At 46.1% G+C, this 15,062-nt stretch overlaps 1 protein-coding gene across 1 annotated transcript in view; it reads right to left on the reverse strand.

Moving 5' to 3' along the window:
* LOC137431601 (unconventional myosin-X) overlaps positions 1 to 15,062 on the reverse strand; it is a 330,046-nt gene that overhangs the window by 210,120 nt on the left and 104,864 nt on the right. Inside the window, exons 3-4 of the mRNA XM_068123112.2 lie at positions 3,904 to 4,062; positions 3,473 to 3,660 (exon numbers count right to left, since the gene is read on the reverse strand). Coding sequence (XP_067979213.2) covers positions 3,473 to 3,660; positions 3,904 to 4,062 — 347 coding nt within the window. The remainder of the gene's footprint in view (positions 1 to 3,472; positions 3,661 to 3,903; positions 4,063 to 15,062) is intronic.

Below are 15,062 nucleotides of genomic sequence, written 5' to 3' on the forward strand. Positions count from 1 at the left end.
AATTCAACAACACCGGCAGTGTCTGTGATCACTTTGTTGGCAGTGCACAAATGGTCCGCACACCAGAGAACATTGGGTGAGTCGGGGAAGCGTTATCCGGAGTCCAACTCGCTCTGCCAGCCGTCAATCGGCTGCGTTGATCATATCGGTCACGAGTGTTCGCCGTATTCTGCATGATGACCTCCAATTTCATCCCTATAAAATTCAAACTGTGCAGAGTCTGAAAGAAATCGATAAAGTCGCTCGACTGGAATTTTGTAAGCAGTTCATGGGCATATTGAATGATGGAGCTTTGGTGGAGGCCACTTAAAAGATGGTATTTTCAAAAAAATAAGGACAGATTCATAAATTACATTGTACTGCTGTTTTTCAGCTGAATGCGTTTTGTTTTTTATTCAACCCAGTTCTCCACAATAACGCTTTAAAACCATCACATCCCATTGACTCACCCTGTACAATGCTACATTTAAAAGTTTGACAATAGAAAAGAAAAGGAACACCAATTAAAATATTTCAAATTATCTTCAAATGAAGAGCCATATACAAGTTATGTGAAAATGAAATTTGAATGATCGTTTTAAGGCCATTTTTTCCCCGCTAGAGCGGGGGTTAGCCTTGCGGGCCCCATGACAATCATGGTTCCCTGTTTGAGGCAATGTTTTTATGGCCGGATGCCCTTCCTGACGCCAACCCTTGGTCATGCTCTTACGATGCGCAGGGATACAGTGTGCCTATTCTGAATTGGGGTACACACCGTGATCATTCATCCCAGCAAGCTGGTACTCAATTTGCCGACCTCGGAAGGATGACAGGCTGAGTCAACCCCCCTGGCGTTAATTCAGCGATCGACCGGGATTCGAACCCAGGATCCCAAGCCGGCACTCTAACCGCTAAGCCAACACCAGGCTTATGGAAGTTATGTATACAAGCAAAATATTATTTATCATGAAAGTCAACAAATTGCCAGGTCAAACAGATCTTGGCATTATATCCACAAGACTTTTATTCTGCTACCAAACCTTTTTACCATGGTGCATCAGATTTTGGTCACTTATGTGTTAATGATCATTTGAATGCTTTTACACATCAAAAGTACCAGCTAAGTATTTACTTAAATTGGTGATAATAAATCACTTTGTGAGGTTCAGTCAATGGAACTCACTATTGGACATTATCTGGCCTGGGAAGTCATATGACAAAACTTGCCTCAAGGAGAAGATGCCGTTTTGGCATCTCCTGTATGGCAAAGTCTTCCTTGGTGCTTCCTAGCTAATCTTAGTATGTAATGCATTTGTGTCAAGTAATATGAAGTATTTCTCATGGCTCCTCACTCTGCCTACATCCAACCTAGCACTTCTTGACAGGGTTGAGTAATGCCTACAAGTATTACTAAGTCAGTTAAATAAGAGGCCAACGAGCAGGGTTGATTGCTCTGTTTCTACTCACACAACCCCCTCTAACCTTACACCTTTTGCTTCATCTGACATCCACCTTCTCATCTAACTTACTCCATATTTGTCTGTCTACATGTATACTGTTGGCTCGTCCGTCTTCTTTTTTGTGTTCATGTAGAAATGGCTTCCATCTTCTCTCCTGGCTTGCTTCCTCTCCCCACTCAAGAAGCCTTTAAAGTAGCAGCTCACTGCCATCATATGACAGACGCTATCTTTATTTCTGATCTTTTTTCCAGTCTGCCAAGTTCTCATGGTGATTTCATGTCAGTTCTCTCCCTTACAGATACCATTATGTATGCATCATCAACATTTGTTACTTAGTTATCCCATCTATATAAGTAAATTAAAAACTAGAAAATATAATTTAACATGAATACATCAATGGAAGTGCCTTCCCCATGTTAGAGGTCAACCCACTGTCACATTTGATCAGAATTAACGGTCACATGAAAAATTTAAAGTCACATGAGAGAGTGCATAAGAGAGAAAAGAGGGACAAGTAGGAGAGAGAGAGAGAGAACATCAGATGCTTCGAACTTGAGTTCTGGTGTGCAAAATGATTTTCAAAGGGTACATTACATTTGACCTTTTCCCTGTTAAACACAAAATGGAATCGGTTCATCTTTGTATTACAGTCTATACTTGTGCCAGGTTTGGTTTAAATGTCTTCAGTGATTCACAAGTTATCACTGCAATAAACGTTTTCAATTAAAGGTCATATGATAGACCTTTAAGGTTTGGAACCCAAAATCAAACCAGTTCATCAATGTATTACAATTACATGCTATAGTTGTGCCAACTTTGGCTGAAATCTCTTTAGTGGGTCATTTGTTATAATGGTTAAAAAAAAACGATAACAGATGGATGGACCACCCAAACACATAATGCCTCTGACCTTCAGTTTTGTAGGCATAAAAACAGTAAAAAAAAGAAATTATATTGTTTGTCTCAGAATGCTTCATAAGATATACAACATCATCGAAAAGAAATAAAGAGAAAAGAAAAGGAGGAAGAATAGAGAAGAGAAAGGAGAAAGAAGAGAAAAGAGAAAAGAGAAAGAAGAGGTAAGAGAGGAGAAAGAAGAAAGAAGAGAGAAGAGAAAGAAGAAAGAATGTATAAGAAGACTTAATTTCACTCTTCGGAATATAAAAATCCCATTTACATGTATAAAAACCCTTGCATGTAACTCATCTTTACAAATCCACAGTAGAATCTCATAAATCCTGCAATTTCACATCCAAACTAAACAAAGCTAAAATAATTTGTTTACAATGCAACATTAATACAAACATTTGAGCTACATTTAATAAAATAAGCACATTCAAACTGCTGTAAAACAACCAGACTCCAACACAGATAACGCAATGCTATACGAACCAGCTATGGTTAGATAAGTGGGACGGTATTCACATACAGTTTTACAGTACGAGTTTTTTCCCCAATGACAATATACTGTAGTAGTGATGATAATAAAATAAAAATTTATACACCATTTACTATATGTTAAAACAACCCTGGTGTTGGGCTAGCGGCTAGGGTGTCAGCTTAGGATCCTAGGATCCTGGGTTCGAATCCCGGTCCATGGCTGAATTAACGCCAGGGGGGTTGACTCAGCCTGTCATCCTTCCGAGGTCGGCAAATTGAGGACCAGTTCACTGGTAATTCCCTGTTTGTCGTTAAAGGCGGCAAAAAGGGTTGGCATCAGGAAGGGCATCCAGCCGTAAAACATTGCTTCAAAAAGGGGACCGAAAAACAACAACAACCACGGTTCCCGAAAAAGGCCAACCCCCGCTTGCGGGGAAAAATGGCCTCTAAAGGTGTTTTTTTTTTTGGTTTTTTTACTATATGTTAAAATAACATGAGATGTGCAAATGCAAGATTGGAATAACATGAATGCAGGCTTGAATGTATGGCTCGATCTGAATATTTGTTCTGTCTGTTAGGAGACTTATTGCATAAGAATAAATGCATCATGCTAGTTTTCCTCAACCGATGAACGCACCTTTTGTTTTACGCACCTTATAAGCACACACTGCCCACCACCCCGCTTCCATAGGCAACTGTAGCACTCATTGGCAATGGCATAGATGTGAGGAGGCTGCTCCCCCAAGTGCCTTTTCTCATACTGTTTCATGGCCGCCACATCATACAGGCCAGCAATTTGCTGATATGGATTTACTGCTGCGAGGATGGAGCCAATATATGTCTGTCCATAAATAATGGGGAAATGTGTGTAAGCAATGAGACAACATTCGAAATAATCCCCACACTTGTGATCATTAACAAACTGTTACGCAGTTATATTTTGCAAAGCAGTAGTCCACTACCCATAAAATTTATCTTTTCTCTCCCTTAGCTCATCCAATTTTGGGAGCATTTGGTGCATTTGTTCCTCAACAACGATGATGATAACGAGTCAGGTTTTAAATTAAGAAAACAATGAGCTCACATAAATTTGATGGCATTGGTAACGGAGGTGCAGATTGTGCATTATAGCTCCTTCATGTAGTTGTTCCAGGGTAGACATATCCTCCACACCCGCCACGCTGCTGGGTGCCATATGAGACACCTTATCTCGTGAGAGGGAACTTTGTGAAATATTGAACACCTGTTCAGAGAGAGTACACCTCAGTATTAAAACAGCTGCAATTACAACTGGAAAGCATCTAAAAATGCAAAGCCCGCCTGCATCCGTTTGTATTCAGATGTCTTCATCATCTTCCGTATGCTCAAAATAACAAAAACAGTTTTTAAAAAAATCAAAAATGAAAATGGATGATTTTATGCAGCCTCGACCTTTGAGCCTTATATCTGAAAAAAAAGAATCAGATCCTAGCTTTTGATTGGTGAACCAATTCTGTGACCTGCAAATTCTTAAAATTTCATGTCAATTGGAGGAAAATTGTTGATTTTATGCAACCTTGACCTTTGACCTTTTGATCTAAAAAAAACAACAAAAAAACCAATCGGCTTCTAGCTTTTGATTGTTGAACCAATTTAGTGACCCAATATGCAAGTTTTTTTAATTTCAGGTAAATTTGGTGAAAATTGGGAATTTTACATGACATTGACCTTTTGACCTAAATGGAGAAGATTGTCATGGGGACCGCAGGGCTAACCCCCGCTCTTGCAGGGAAAATGGCCTTTAAAATGCCTGTTGTTGTTGTTGTATTGACCTTTTGACCAAACTATTAATTTGCCTTCTCCATATCATAATAAAGATTTGGTCAACATATGATGACAAAACTCAAATGGTAAATTTAAATTTCAGGTCAATTGGATGAAAGATGATGATTTTAGGTGACACTGACCTTTAACCTTTTGTCGTTTCGACCAAATTATTAATTTGTCTTTCCGTATTATAATAATAAAACTTTGGTGAAAATGTGTTGACAATAGCTCAAAAATTTACGGCCTGGACACACACACACAAACACACACGATTACAAAACCCTGTCTCCTGCTGTGCATTGGGACAGGATAATAAACAAAATGCCATTTAAAATGAAGTATACAAAAGGTGTTTAAAATATTCTTGGAATGAGATACTCATAAAGTGCAATGAATGCAAACGTGTGTGTGTGTGTGTGTGTGTGTGTGTGTGTGTGTGTGTGTGTGTGTGTGCATTTATACATATATAAAAATATAAATATATGTAAAAATATAAATATATATATATATATATAAATACATATATATATAAATATATAAAAAGGCCTGCATGCTCCACTTCCGTTGAACTTGGGGCTGACTCAGAAGAAGACCTTTGTTGGTCGAAAGCTTGTCGACAATTAAAGATCGACGTCCTGAAGCTACGTCCGCGTCTTATTTAATCTAACGATTATATAAATATATAAATATATAAATCTAAATATATAAGCCTGGTAATATATTGTTGTGGATATGAGAATGTTTTTTTTTTTTTTGTTGTGGTAAAATGTTGTTGTAAAAGGTTGTTGTAAAATATCACCCCTCCTCCCTCCGTTTGTGGTTGTATAAAGGTCAAAGGGCGTTCCCGTAGTTAGTCCATGAAACATACATGCAGGACACGATATATCTTTTTTGACAGTTATATCCTTATTATGTGTATTAGTGTAAGGCTGTGTCTTCCATTAATTGAAATACTCCATTGCACCAAGTGAAATAAGATAGATTCCCTTTCATTCCCATTCCCAAAACCTCCATTTCCAACTGCGTCATTGCCATTCGCATTGCCAACTACAATTGCCGCCATTAAGCGTGGTCAGCTCGGGGAAGAAGGGCGTGCCCGCCCATCGTCATAGAGGGGAGGAGTGAGCCAGCCCCGAACAACCAACCAAGTACAAGGGGTTTGGCTTGAGAGGGCGGAGAGAGAACGCTCGGGGAGGTTCGCGAAGGTTCAAGGGTGTGGCCTATTTAACCCGCGGCCCCGACGCCCCCACGAGAGTTGAGTAGTTTCGAAACCCAAAAGGCAGTTTCGAGCGGGGCCGCGAAGGAACGGCGGCTGCTAAACGCACCGATCGAGAGAGGGCGGCGGCTGCTCATCCCCGACCCGACCGTGCTGCGGTTCCAGCTGGACCTTCCTCCCCCTCCAGCCATCCACCTCCTGCCATTCCTGTCATCATTCCCCGCGTGAGTCTGTCTTTTGTTTGTTCTGTCCCATGGTATTAATTAAGACTGTAGGTAAGCTAGCATTGCACTGTGTCTCTGAGTTCTTCTGTAAATTATTTTATTATCTTTCCTTCTCCTTGGTTTTTTTGGTCCTGTAAATAGTAAATAAATTATATTTGTATTCCTTACCCTTTGTCTTTCTTCTTCTTCACATCCTTCGCTTTAGTCTTTTCCCCATTGAATATCTGTGGCGCGATTCAGCTAACGTTCGGGAATCGGGTTAGTCGGGCTAACTGTTAGGGCCGCGGTGCCATCCGCTCGGCAAAACAACATCTTATCCGCGGTCCGTAACAATTGGTGTCGGGAGCGGGATCGGACCCGAAGCGCGCTTAACGCGCTCAAAAGTACGAGCTGCCGAAATTTGTTTTGTTTTAAGAAAAACCTGAATTTTGAAATCGCGCCATGGCTAGTCAAGGCGATCGGATGCCGGTGGGGGAACTAGAAGAGGGGTTAGGAGTAACCCAGGATCAGAGGGAAGAAATAGAGGAGAGCAATGAGGTGGTTGAGGAGGTTTCAGGCACGCAAGATGGCGCCCTCGCGCACGAGGTTGCGGGCGCGCAAAATGGCGCCTCGCACATGGTTACGGCGGCCGCGCCCGCTGCACAAGTGGGAGGGATTGACATGCAGGCCCTCATTGCGCAGCTGCAAGCAGCTGTGCAGATGAGTATGGGAAACCAAATTGGAGGTTTGGAAAACAGAATGGGGGAGCGACTAAGAAATCAAATCGGGGGGCTAGAAGCTAAATTTGAGAGTAAATTTGAGGGGTTAGACAATAATTTTAAGGGGTTAGACAATAATTTTGAGGGGTTAGACAAGAAATTTATGGGGATAGACAAGAAATTTGAGGGGTTAGACAAGAAATTTGAGGAGTTAGACAATGGGATAGAAGGGGTGAAACATGGGTTAACGGGGGTGGAAAATAGAATGGCTGCCCAGGAGAATCAGATAGAGGGGGTGAAAAATGGGTTAAGGGGGTTAGAAAACACAATGGACGACAAATTGCGGGAAGTAGGGGAGCAATCCGCCCGGGAAATCAAACTGATGGGGAACCAGATAGAGGAGGTGAAAATCGGGTTAGAAGGTAAATTGGATGCTCAGAGGGATGAATTGGGACAGATGAGGGTGGCATCTACAAAAGAGATGGAGGAGATGAAGGAGGAAATACGACGAGGTGTAAGCGAGGAGGTCTCGGGGGTACGCGAGGAGGTCTCGGGGGTACGCGAGGAGGTAAAGCGAGGTGAGGAATAATACGGCTAGGTTACAAGGGGGCATAGAGGACCTGACGCAGGAGGTGGAACAGCTGACGGTGGGACAGACGGAGTTAGTGGAGCAGGTACAAAGGAACACTGCGGTACTAGGAGGGTTAAAGGCGACACAAAAAGAACTAAAAGGCGACTTGACAGCGACGAAGAGGGAATGTCAGAGGGTACGTGAGGGACTGACAACGAGGTTGGACGAGGTGACAAAAGTAATGGAGACAAAGGACCGGGAGGTGAGGACGCACATAGAAACGGTCAAGGTAGCCTTAGAGGACGAAATTGAGGAGACGCACCGGGAAATAAAAGAGGTGAAGCAAAAGTTAGAGAAGGTGGAAGAGGGGGTGAGTGAAATTAAGAAGAGACGGACGGAAACTAAGAGAGAAATACAGGAGGAGGTGATGGAATATGTGCAAGGTCGGTGCTCAAATCGTGATGGTGTGCTCGCTAACCAAATAAAGAGTTTGCAGGTGGCGAAGGAGGTGCGGAGACGAGGTGCCGAGGTGAGTGGCGATATACGTGGAAATGTATATGATGTGAGGGAAGCTTCAGTCGGCTTGGGGGTTGATTTGGATCCGGGTGTTCGTGAGAGGCCGTTGGTGAAGTGTGCGACAGGTACGGAGTACGAGAGAGGAGGTGTGCGAGAATGTCCGACTCTGGGGTGTGTAAGGAAAACGTGCGTGCCAAGGAGTGAGTGTGCTGTCGAGAGTGAGTTGGTCGTAGCGCGTGTGCGAGGGGGCACATGGAAGCGCGGGATGGGGAGTGTTACAGGGGATGTAACGGAAGAATGCACACCTGTGGTGAGTGTTACGGAGGGTGTAACGGGAGAGTGTGCGCAAGAGGATGCGCGAGAAAGGTGTGTAACGGACGGGTGCATGAGGAAAGAGTGCGCTGTCAAAAGTAAGGGTGAGTGCGCGACCGAGTGTGGAGGTAAGAGTTGTGAGAGTGAAACGGAGCGTGAGTTGGTTGTGGCAGGTGAGAGAGGATGTACACCTGGAATGGAAGGATGCACACCTGGAATGGTAGAGCGTGTGTGGGAATGCACACTGGAATTGGTAGTGAGGCACGTGATTGGCTGTGCAAGTGAGAGCACACCTGTGGTTGTCACAGAGGAGGTGACCGAGGAGGGGGCGCGAAGAGGTGTGTTGGTGAGGTGTGCGAACGACGAGTGTGTGCAAAGGTGTGCGGTGGTCAGGTGTGTGACAAAGTCTGTAAGCGTATGAGTGTACCTGGGTGTGCCAGGAAAGGTGCAATGACAAAGAGCATGGAGACGGCTGGATGTATGAGCAAGGAACGGGCTGTGGGGTGTGAGCATGCAAATGGAGCATCGACGGTAACCGGGTTAGCGGTTAGAGCGACGTATAGCCGAATCGGGCCCTCGGTGCGCGCCAGGCTGCTTTGCGTGCCGCGAGGATCCGCGGCGGTTTCGAAAGAACCGCCGTACGCGATCCACGCTGGGCCTCGCTCGGAACGGTCGCGTCCGAGCTCCGCCAGGCGGAGCGGGCGGTCCGGTTGGAAGGGCCGACACAGCGACCCCTTGTGGTTGCCGCGCTCCGGCCGGCCGAGATTGGGGCATCGGACGGTCCCGTGCCCCGATGGTGCGTGGAATCTCGGGCCGAGTAGACCGCCTTCCCTGCACCGAATGCCGGACGTATCCAACCGCCGGCACCAAGCAACCCGCATTCATTGCTCGGCTGTGCGAAGCCGGGCTGTAGAAGTGAATTGGCGCACCGAGAGGCTCAAGTGAGTAGACTGTGATGATGAGGATAGTGTTTTGGCCCCGAAATTAGAAAAAAAACAAAATTTGATGATTGGCAAAGGATTGGCAGAGTGATGATTGGTAATGGTAAAGTGATTGGCAGATGATGCGTAGTGATTGGCAAATTTTTAATTAGCTGGAATTTGGTGAGCAAAATTTATAGTGAGAGATACCCGATGTGGTGGGATGGCAACTCTGCCATCTCTCACAACGGGGGCCAAGGAGCACTAGTTTTATGGGGTTTGGCAGTGAAAACTAGCCTGGGAGGGTTACGATATAGTGTGTAGGGACCTAGAAGATGACCTTAGGTAACGGTAAGATTAGGTAGTGACAATGATACCTGTAGTGGGGACGCAGGTAGATTAGTGTGGATTATAATGACGTGGTATGTGCTTAGTTTAAAGGGAAGACGGGGAGCACTAAGTTAGCAGGGCAACAGGTAGTTAAGATGATGCCGTATGAGTGTTGGAGGTGTATTCAAGTGTATTGCGCAGGGTATGAGTAAATGATTGTGAGTTGTAGTGTGATTGCACAGGTGTGCAACTGGACAGGTGGGTGGAGCAGTGTATGAGGGAGTGATAGTGATGTGAGTTGTGCTGACCAAATGGTCCAGGAAGGAAGGAGGGTGCAGGTGGCACCAGGTGTGATTGCACAGGTGTGCAACAACAGGTGAATGGAGAATGGTTGTATGGATTACATGGAGTGTGGAGTATATGGAGTATTGGAATGGATGGTCATGGAGTGGGTATGGGGGAAACTGTGGAGTGGAGTGGATGGTGCGAAGGTGTGAATGGGGGAAGGATGGACCCCATCACGAATACCCGGGGAGGGTAGTGTAAGAGTTAGGTAGAGGGTACAGGTAAATTGTGGTTGGATATTGGCATCTGTGGTGCGTGGTGGAAGAATGGTATTTGGATGGGTGCATTAGTGACGTGGAAATGGCTGGGCGTGTAGACTGTTAGTGTGTGTAGTTAAATGGGCACTCCACCACTGTGAGGATGTCGGCCAGGTGAGGCCGCAGGTGGGCTCTGGGAGCCGGTAGAGTTGTTGTGGATGGGGCCCGAGGATCCGGAGGACGGACCCGGGTAGCCCAGTGCCAGAGGGCACCAAGGGGTGACAGAGCCAGGAGGGGCCTTCCCCAGTTAGTTAGGTTAGGGTGAGGAGCTAGGTAAGCTCGGGTGGCAACTGCAGTGGTGGAGGTGTGCAGGTGGGTAGGCCTGCTGGGAGAGCTACACGCCCCAGTCCTGAAATTGTGCAAGGGCACAGGGAGTTGCATCGGGGGAGTGAGACCCAAAATTGAGGAGGCACCACAGTTTGGTCAATGGGAATTGGTTTTTAGAACCCATAGTGTAAGTTGGCCAATGGATTTGCAGGGAAAGACCCCGGGTAGTGTAAAGTGTGTTAATGTCATTTAGAGGATAGTTAGGATTAAGAATTTCCTCGCACCATCTACATCCACTCACCTGAGGTAACGATGGTACTCCACACCATGCCATGGTTGTTTTTTATTATTTTTGATGCAAATGTTTTGGATTGTGAGACGCATCATGACGTGGGTGTGACATTGTGCTTGTTGTTCCATCTCTTCCTCCTTATGAGGATTGATGATGAATTGGGTGATGGCAAATTTTGGATAGAGGGATTGTGGAGACGAATTTGGTATAGGGGGAATATGGGGAAGACGTGACATTAGTGACGAATTTGTAATGTGTAGATTTTGTAAATATGGGGTAAGGGCAAGGGTAGAGTAGGTGACAGGGGGGGTGACGTACGGTAGGGACGAGCTTCCTCACTTTGCTCTCCGTACACACTTCGCCTTGCATTGCCTTATTGATGTGTACCCTTGTGACCTTACCCCTCGCTCATCTGTCTTTTCCCCCCTTTGTCTCCCACATGAGGACCTGTGCGCCACTGGGCGCCGAGGGGAGCGTGCATGAGTCCGCCATTGTGCGCCCGGAACTCCCAGAACCAGCTGTCTGCATCGATGCACCACCTTATGGACCACATGTCTGTGGCTGAGCACCACTTATGGACCCCATGGGTTGGGGCATGGCCCCTCTGCTGGAACCGGCCCTGAAGGCCTGAAATCTTGCTGGCGGACCTTGGCCACAGGGCACCGATGCCCCACAGGTGAACCATACATAGTCGGCCCCCCTGTGGGCCATAAATAAAAGAAATGGACACGTTGGGTGCATTTTATTTTAATACAAATAGGCTGCCAGCAAAGAAGATGACAACAACAGGAAGAGAGCAATAGCCAGCAGAGGGAGCCGAAGAGCAAGAGACCAACAGCAGGGTTTGGGGTTTGTTTGTTGTTTTTACTTTCATGAACAGTAATGACTGTGCACCGATTGGTGCTTGAGGGTGTATTGGTGCGTTTTTGGGTGCTTTCATGGTGCATTGATGCAGAGCAGACTGTCTCCCCCCCCAGAAAGAACAATCACAGGTCCTGGGTTACGTTTTGTAAATAAAGTAACGTCATTGTAAATAATGCTCCCCAACGTCAATGTATAGTTTGAAGACAATTCCGCAATTCGGTTAGCTGTGGGCGTGAGTCTGTTAGGTAGGGTGCAATGGAGCAGCGGGACATATTTATTGGTGTTTTAAAACTGTCACACTCAGGGTCAGGTTAAAAGTAGAGGGAACTACACCTACGTGCCACACTAAGGTAAAAGTTATAGGCCCGGGAGGGGCCTAAGGGGAGGAGGGTGCAGTGTTGTGGATATGAGAATGTTTTTTTTTTTGTTGTTGTGGTAAAATGTTGTTGTAAAAGGTTGTTGTAAAATATCACCCCTCTTCCCTCCGTTTGTGGTTGTATAAAGGTCAAAGGGCGTTCCCATAGTTAGTCCATAAAACATACATGCAGGACACGATATATCTTTTTTGACAGTTATATCCTTATTATGTGTATTAGTGTAAGGCTGTGTCTTCCATTAATTGAAATACTCCATTGCACCAAGTGAAATAAGATAGATTCCCTTTCATTCCCATTCCCAAAACCTCCATTTACAACTGCGTCATTGCCATTCGCATTGCCAACAACAATTGCCGCCATTAAGCGTGGTCAGCTCGGGGAAGAAGGGCGTGCCCGCCCATCGTCATAGAGGGGAGGAGTGAGCCAGCCCCGAACAACCAACCAAGTACAAGGGGTTTGGCTTGAGAGGGCGGAGAGAGAACGCTCGGGGAGGTTCGCGAAGGTTCGAGGGTGTGGCCTATATAACCCGCGGCCCCGACGCCCCCACGAGAGTTGAGTAAGGTATCCCTGAAAGAGCAGCTTCAGCCACCGCAGCTTCAGCCACAGCAGTTTCAGCCACCGCAGCTTCAGCCACAGCAGTTTTAGCCACCGCAGCTTCAGCCCCAGCAGTTTCGGGGCCTTGACGGCAGTTTCGAGCGGGGCCGCGAAGGAACGGCGGCTGCTAAACGCGCCGATCGAGAGAGGGCGGCGGCTGCTCATCCCCGACCCGACCGTGCTGCGGTTCCAGCTGGACCTTCCTCCCCCTCCAGCCATCCACCTCCTGCCATTCCTGTCATCATTCCCCGCGTGAGTCTGTCTTTTGTTTGTTCTGTCCCAGGGTATTAATTAAGACTGTAGGTAAGCTAGCATTGCACTGTGTCTCTGAGTTCTTCTGTAAATTATTTTATTATCTTTCCTTCTCCTTGGTTTTTTTGGTCCTGTAAATAGTAAATAAATTATATTTGTATTCCTTACCCTTTGTCTTTCTTCTTCTTCACATCCTTCGCTTTAGTCTTTTCCCCATTGAATATCTGTGGCGCGATTCGGCCAACGTTCGGGAATCAGGTTAGTCGGGGTAACTGTTAGGGCCGCGGTGCCATCCGCTCGGCAAAACAACATCTTATCCGTGGTCCGTAACAATATATATGTATATTGTTGCGGATATGAGGACTGTATATTTTTTTTGATTGTGTGAATTATTATTATTGTTTATTCTGCGCCCCCTGCCTCCGGAGCTGTGTAAAGGTCAAAGGGCATCCCATACTTAGTCCACAAGCATACACGTCAGCCAATAATAGAATACCCCTGTTCGATAGTTATATCTTATTCTGTGTTTTAGGGTAAGGCTGTGTCTCCCATTAATTGAAGTACTCCATTGCACCAGTGAAAGAGATAGATTCCCTTCATTCCCATTCCCAAAACCTCCATTCCCCCTTTTCGTCGTTTGGCAATTACCTCCCCTCCAATAACCGCCATTGACCACGAGGCAGGGTCGGAGAAGAAAGGCGTGTCTCCACCTCGTCATAGACGGGAGGAGTGAGCCAGCCCCACTCGACCAACCATGAGCCAGGGGTTTGGCTAGAGAGGGCGGAGGAAGAGCGATCGGGGAGGTTCGCAAAGGTTGAGGGGCGGGGCCTATATAACCCACAGCGCGACGCTCCCCCAGGCAGTTGAGCTTTGAAGAAGAAAGAGAGGGCTGAGAGGAGGGAATGAGCAGGCGTGACCGCAGCTAAAACCCACAGCGCGACGCTCCCCCAGGAGTTGAGAAGAGAGAGGGTCCAAGAAGCAGAGCTGAGTTGTGTGGTTTTGGTCGTCAGTGGTTGCGTTGTGGTGGTCAGTGGTTGCGTTGGTTGCGTTGAGTGGTCGGTGGTGAGGAGTGATTGGACCAAGAGAACATCCAAGGAGAGGACATCCCAGAAAGCACAAAGCCTGTTGTAATCCTGGAAGAGCAGCGGCGGCCACAGCAGCAACAACCCCCAACAGCCGCTTGGGGCCTGGACGGCGGTTTTGAGCAGGGCCGCGAAGGAACGGCGGCTGCTAAACGCGCCAATCGTGCTGCACAATACAGCTCCAAGCCATCCTCTCCTTCCAGCCAACTCCTGTCATCATTCCCCGTGTGAGTCTGTCTTTTGTTTGTTCTGTCCCGGGGTTAATTAAGACTGTAGGTAAGCTAGTATTTGCACTGTGTCACCTGCGTCTTATGTGTTGTAAATAAACGTGACTGCTTTCTTTTTGCTTATGTGTGTAAATAGTAAATAAATTTAGTAGTATTTCCAAACCTTTCTTTGCCTTCGTCTTCCTCTTTGCATTCGTCGTTTTAGTCTTTTCCAGATTGGGCAGCTGCGGTGCGATACGGCCAAAGTTCTGGGTGAATCGGGTGAGTCGGGGAACAACTGTTCGGTCGCGGAGCCTTCGCTCGGCAAACAACATCCTAAACCGCGATCAGTAACAATATATATAAGCCTGGTGTTGGCTTAGCGGTTAGGGTGCCGGCTTGGGATCCTTGGATCCCGATCGATCGCTGAATTAACGCCAGGGGGGTTGACTCAGCCTGTCATCCTTCCGAGGTCGGCAAATTGAGTACCAGCTTGCTGGGATGAATGATCCCGGTGTGTACCCCGGTTTAGAATAGGTACACCGTATCCCTGCGCATCGTAAGAGGCGACCAAGGGTTGGCGTCAGGAAGGGCTTCCAGCCATAAAAAAAAAAAACATGGCCTCAAACAGGGAACCATGATTGTCATGGGGCCCGCAAGGCTAACCCCCGCTGTAGCGGGGAAAATGGCCTTAAAACGATCATTCATTCATATATATATATATATATATATCTATATATATATAGATATATATATACACCAATACACCCTCAAGCACCAATCGGTGCACAGTCATTATATATATATATCTATATATATATTTATATATATATATATATATATATATATATATATATATACATATATATATATATATATATATATATATATATATATATATATTGTTACAGACGCGGTTGTGGATGTTGGTTTACCGAGTGGTTTGGTATGACCGCGTCTGCACAGTTTACCCGATTATACTCGAACGTTGGCCGAGTCGCGCTACGCTAAATCAATTGAGGAAAGGACACAACGGCTGGGTTAAATGACACGACACCAGGGGTACAGTTCTCAAGACCTCCGGAGGAGGTTATAATATTTCGGAACGTTGAGA

Source organism: Myxine glutinosa, chromosome 7 (genome assembly GCF_964187855.1).
Source record: "Myxine glutinosa chromosome 7, kmMyxGlut1.1, whole genome shotgun sequence".
In the NCBI taxonomy this organism is placed as follows: Eukaryota; Metazoa; Chordata; class Myxini; order Myxiniformes; family Myxinidae; genus Myxine; species Myxine glutinosa.